Below are 6,539 nucleotides of genomic sequence, written 5' to 3' on the forward strand. Positions count from 1 at the left end.
GTCGAACCGGTTGGACCGCAAACCGGGGAAAGGAGCGGTTCAACTATCACCAGTTTTATGTATATTTCTGAACCGGATCGAACCGACCGGTTTTATAAAAATCCGGTTGAACCGGTTCAGTTAAACTAATTGAACTGGTTAAATTGAATAAAAACACATGGATATGAAACTGTTTGCATAATAAACTTTAGTATTTTTTCACATTTATTAAAAATTTCTTAATAAAAACACATAATAAATGTTATGAAGTTTTTTGATGCGTTTATATTCATCTAGGACTTTATTTTTTTTTAATGCATGTTGATTGATATAAGACTTATGATTATGAGTTATTTTAATATATTTAGATTTGATCTACAACTTGTTTTCATGTGTATTTTAATGTTTGCACTTGTGGACATCAAATTATTTATTTGTGTATGTATTTATGTGTAGGAAAATATGAAAAAAGATGAAAATTATAAAAACCGGTTTATTCAGCGGTCGAACCGGTTGAATCGAAAACCGTTCATCATACCGGTTCAACTAAAAATAGATTTTTAAATCATTCCTACAAGTAGGGGTGTGCAAAAAAACCGCAAAACCGAAAAACCGAGCCGATCCGGTCAATCCGAAACCGAAAAAAACCGAAACCGGAAAAAACCGAAACGGAAATAAACCGAAACCGAAAAAACCGGATACCTACGGGTCGGTTTCGGTTTAGATATTTCAATATCCGCGGATACCCGAACCGAACCGATATATATATATATATATATATATATATATATATATATATATATATATATATATATATATATATGTCCTTTAAGAACATTATTTATTTTACATGACAATTTAGTAATGATTATAAACCCTTCGATCACTAAACAGTATGCACAAACCAAGAAATTAGAATTGGTTAAGCCGAGAAATTAAATTATACTATATTTTTCATGCGTAAACCAAAAAATTGCAATTAGTTAGATTTATATATTTGATTGAAATTTGAACATCCAAGAACTTAGAATTGGTTATACTATATTTTTCATGTGTAAACCGAGAATTTAGAATTGGTTATATTTTGATTGTAATTTGAACATCCAAGAACTGATAAATATTTTGAGGCCACATGTAAAAAAACAACAAATAATAAATATTGAATATCATTATATCAAATAATTTATATTAGTTTGCACCATTGTGTCTACCTAAATCCAGAACTGATGATTGGTTTTATAATTTTAAAAGTATTTATTATTTATAATTAAAGAATTGGCTTTATTTTCAGAAAAAGAATTGTTGAAATGGAGTTTGTAGTTTTGATTGATTATTATTTTTTATATTTAACGGATACCCGTGAACCGAACCGTGGTTACCCGCCTTTATACGGTTCGGTTCGGTTTGGTTTTTTAGCAATTCGGTTCGGTTACGGTTAGTGCTAGCAAGATACCCGCCCCGTTCTCGCGGTTCACAGTTTTATTATTATCCGATCCGAACCGCCCCGTAAACACCCCTGCCTACAAGTTAACTTAAAGGAGTTCCAAACCTAGCTACCTACTCTCTCTCACACACAAATTGAGTCCAAAAAAATGAAAAGCCCACAAAAGAGGCCTTGGTTTGGTGTAAATGAAGTAGCCCAACTCAACCATTTTCAAGTATACTTTTTACAGGCTTCTAAAACTATGAAATATGTATCATATATAATTCTTTAAGAGCACATATTTAAGTTATTTAATGACGGATGTATTCATTGAAGCTTGTTTTTGTAGTAGTGTCAAGCCCATTTGGCTAGGAGAGACATGAGGCCGGCACCAAGAAGAAGGAAAACATTGGAACCAAGTAGAAGCATCTTGCTCTTTTGCATCCGAGGATTCTTAAAATCCGGAGAAAGAAGGTCAACAAGTGCCATATAAATCAAGATTCCTGAAGATGCAGCATTTAATACGCCTTCCACGATAAGAGCAGTGGTACTGTTTTCTTTATACCGGTTGCTTACCAATATTCCGATCACAATCCCACTTGGAGTAGTAAGGGTGAAAAAGGCTCCCATTAATGTAATAGCGAATGACTTGATTCTTGCCTATATATAGTGAACACATCATGTTATTAATTAGGTTTAATCACAATAAAACTAACGTACGTAATATTGTTGCAACATTACCACTAGTAATCAGGTGAAAACTTTTTCAATTTCCTTTAAGAAACTTAATATGGTTAATTTGCAACGAAATTACAAATACAATATATACTTAAAAGAATATTTTAATAAGAAACATAAATATATGTACACCTGAAAGATGCATCCTCCGAGACCTAGTCCTTCGAAGAATTGGTGGAAAGATAAGGCAACAATAAGTGGTTTTATGGTTTCTGGGTTTTTAGAAGCACCTAAAGATAATCCTATAATTACCGAATGAACAATGATTCCCAATTCCAGCACCTGAAATTTAAAAATAAAATACATATTTAACACAGAATCGATAACCAGTGTAAAATTAAGAATTATAATGATGAAATAGTAATAGTTTAAAACCTGGGAAACAATCCGATAGCGATGAACTTCGGAATCATTAATTGATGGCAACACCAATCCATGAACATGGCCATGGTTTGCATGCATGCGAACATCCATATTTCCTCTGTTCTTTTCTACATCCTGATCATCACCTCCGACCAGTTTCGCCGCCGCTTCCGTCTGAACCTTAAGTTGGTAGGCTGCCGCCGATGTCTCGATCAACAAGGTCACAATGGTGGCGACCATGGCCACAAACCCCGTGAATGGAAAATCACCCCACGGATGTTCTTTCAAACATGGAGACGTCAAATTCTCAAACGCATCTGGAAGTATATGAATAAAACCGGTAGCCAATATGACGCCTGAGGCAAATGCTTTCACCAGGAAGAAACTGTCATTCTCAGGGCGTAAAGCCGGAAAAATATTGCCGACAAAGGGTAGAGAAACGCCGACGCCTCCGGCGATGAGAATGGAAGCAAGTGCGAAGAGTTTGTACTTGAGAACTGTGCTATTGTTGCTGTTGACTTCTTCTAGTTCACAAGTACAATCAGCAGACGCTACGGTGATGATTAGGGCTGATAGCAAGAACGCAACAAATACTTGTTTTTGAAATTCCATTTGATTTTATTTTTTTGGAATTAGTTAATTTCCAATGAGTTTGGCAATGCTCTTATTATATATGGTAAAAAGATCAATTTTGTCCTCATAATGGTTGATATAAACAATAAATATATGCAACATTGATAATGATTTAATCATTTATTTTTTTAATGGAAATTGTTTATAAAAAATATGAGAAGTATATAAGGTTTTTTCTTTCATTTAAGGCTTTAATATTATACCATGCATGGAAAATATAATATTTAGTTTGGTTTAAAAACAATGAAATCTATATAAATATACATTATTAAATATAACGCAATTGAACAAAAAAGATGCATGAAATCTAGCAAATTCTTGACGTTGATAACAAACAATTGAAAGGTTTCCAAAATGTCGACATCCTGAAGTAATCCTTCAACACAACAAATTTGCCATTTACAACTGGACCAAGAAAAGAGAAATCATGGGTTGTGCAACTTTTTTAGAGATTTGAAGGGTTGCCAGGACTCTATTTATAGTTCTTGGCCAAAGCAAAATATCATACCTACTATCACTTAACAAAATATACACTAACAAAAATTAAACGTAGCCTTAACAAAAATTAAAAATATACACTAAACTTACACTTAACAAAAGAAATTTCAAAGGAATTGCAATTGCATGCAACTCTAACTTTTCTCACTAGCCACTTATCAATAAAATTTTCTTCATGCTGTTAAAAAAATGAAAAATAAAGAATAAAAATAGTTGCCCGAACTATATTTCTAGTTCTTGACCAAAGCAAAATATCATAACTACTATCAGTCGGTACTTTTATGTGACAACCCGATACTCCAAGTCAATGTAATGTTCAAAAAGTCAAATATTATAATCTATTTTGGAATCAATAAAAATAACGTCAAAAATAAAATGTTCAAAAGTCTTAATTGGGATACATAAAATGTTAGATATCGTATCAAGGTTTTCAGAAATATAAAGAACACTCAAATCTGAGTTGTAACGAAGTAGTTATGACCGATCAAAGATTCGCGACTAAACCGATAAAACACTGTTGAACATAAAAAGTGAAATTTCAATAAAATATTTTTTAGCCTTAAATATCTAAATGAAAGTCGTAGATAATAACAAACCGTGAGCATACATAAAAAGAACGTCTAAATCTGACTTCGTATGAGGAAGTTATAATTTTTATAAGTTTCAGAACAGCAGTAGACGGCTAAAAACTTGAAATAAAGATCGAACGATTTTTAGCCAACGCAACCTAAACGGGAATTGAACATCTCGACAATAGTAGTACAACGGTAAAAAGAAAAATGAAAACGGACATCGGATGAAGAAGTTATAAATTTTTAACGGATTTATCCTATCTCGGCCAGTTAAAAATATATTATTAAAAATAAAGTCAAAATTAGTATGGATATAAAGAACGTCGAAAACGGAGCTCGTATGCAAAAGTTAGATATTTTTGAAGTTTTTGGCACACACTTCGAGGCTTATCCGAAGGAGTACGCCCAGTGTACCGAATGAAGGGTCTCGGACCAGCCACATCACCCCTACACCCTCTACGGCAATCTCATCTGAAGACCGGAGACCGGAGACTTCATCGCTGACGTACGCCCCGCGTACTTCGGTGTACACCCATCGTACGAAGTCTGGCAGCCCTCCTATAAATAGCATGCGAGACTTCCGATTTTCATTTGCTCATTTACCAACTTCTCTCCCTCTTTCCACATTTCTACTATCCCGAGACTGCCTCGACACCCCAGTTTCATATCCGAGCCCCGACAAAGGTCCGAAGCTCCGAGATTCCCGAAAACTCGCCGCTTCCCGTGGAAAATCCCGTTTTCGTCAAATCATCACACCTTCCAGGTGAGTTCATACCCCTACATTTTTCCCGTTTTCTTTACTTTTCGGGGGTGGGGGGGGGGGGATACAAGTTAAAACATCAAAATATATTTGAAACTTATCTTGACAATGTACAATAGCAATGTTGTGCCCTGTTTAAAGACTATTTTACCCAACCTAAACTTGATGTTTTTACAAAACTATCGAGTACATGTATAAGAGTTAACCATACATTATAACATGCTGAGCAAGTTGTGTATGGTTTACACTCATTATTTCAAATGTCATTTTATGAAAATACAATGACTTGCATAACACGGTTTCATTCAAACACACACAACACTTTTGATAAACTATAATAGGTATAGTTTGAACACCTCGTTTGACAATGAAATAGTAACTCAATCGACTTACAAGACAAATATTTCATTACACACTACGTGAATTTGTTAATATATAAACTTTCGAGACATCCTCCTTCGGTGTACTCTTAAGTACCACATAAAAGTCCTGTAGTTATAATTAGAATCTCCTGAATGGAGAACGTGATAGTTGTGTATAGATCTATATTGGGTCTGACAAACTCACACCTAAGCTGCTTGCAACAGCTAGACCGACAGGTCTGGGGTGACAAGTGTCATAACATTTCGATGCCTGAAGAACGTTGCATACGAGGTCTTCTAGGCTTTAGTATGGTTATAACATCTCTCATGGGGTATTAACAAAACATAAAGTTCACGGAAATTCTAAGATTTTACACAAAAGAGTTTTATTTAAATATAAAACCACACATAAGTATGACGATTTACTTACATATACTAAGTCTCGGTTCTGTTAAGACTACAACAAACCTTTTTGAAAATATTGGATTATCTGGTAACAAATTTGTAACAAACCTAAAGTAACTACATTCATTCTTCACTCATAAATTACTGATGCACTCACCAGCTTTATGCTGATACTCTCTGTTCAAAACAACTTATATTCTCAGGTAATCAGTAATTCAGGTAACTGCAAGATTTCTGAACTCAAGATGCTAAGGCATATACTCTTTTGCTATATTTTTGAACATCATATGTAATTTATTTGGGAACATGTATTTTGGAAACAATGTAATCTTTTAAATTATATTTATGATGGTTGTGTTTGGTTTCTTCACTATGGTTATGATACTGAGCATGGCGTCCTCCGCCCCCGAACGTTTCCGTCGTTCCGGTTTGGGGGTGTGACAGGTTGGTATTAGAGCCAGGTTTATAGTGAACTAAGTATATTGAACCATGTAAGATATATACAAACTATAAATGCAATGAGACAAAACTCTTTTGACGTAGCTTTCACAAATACTTTAAAAATAAAAATTTGTATTTTTATAAAAGTATTCGTACAATCAACTCACTAGTTCAGTATCACAATGACAATAACATAAAAGTATCGAGACAAGTTGGGCACCATGATCCAGATTCAGGGTATGAAGTCACATCTTGGATGAATATAACCTGGTCAACTATGTTTAGCCAAGGTATGACCAACATATGCCGAAGAAGAATCACGATGAGCAACAAGTCTTCAGCTTACCAACAAACTTGAGAATCAA

At 34.2% G+C, this 6,539-nt stretch overlaps 1 protein-coding gene across 1 annotated transcript; it reads right to left on the minus strand.

The window, feature by feature from the left end:
* Positions 1–1,737: 1,737 nt before the first annotated feature.
* On the minus strand, positions 1,738–3,115 carry LOC145100189 (zinc transporter 5-like). Its single transcript, XM_079037558.1, has 3 exons — positions 2,516–3,115; positions 2,273–2,422; positions 1,738–2,062 (listed from the first exon to the last, which is right to left on the minus strand). Exons 1-3 carry the CDS (start codon positions 3,113–3,115, stop codon positions 1,757–1,759), a joined length of 1,056 nt encoding a protein of 351 aa, XP_078893684.1. The 3' UTR covers positions 1,738–1,756.
* Between the last annotated feature and the right edge of the window lie 3,424 nt (positions 3,116–6,539).

Source organism: Lactuca serriola, chromosome 4 (genome assembly GCF_051521515.1).
Source record: "Lactuca serriola cultivar US96UC23 chromosome 4, Lser_US96UC23_V15, whole genome shotgun sequence".
Taxonomy (NCBI): domain Eukaryota; kingdom Viridiplantae; phylum Streptophyta; class Magnoliopsida; order Asterales; family Asteraceae; genus Lactuca; species Lactuca serriola.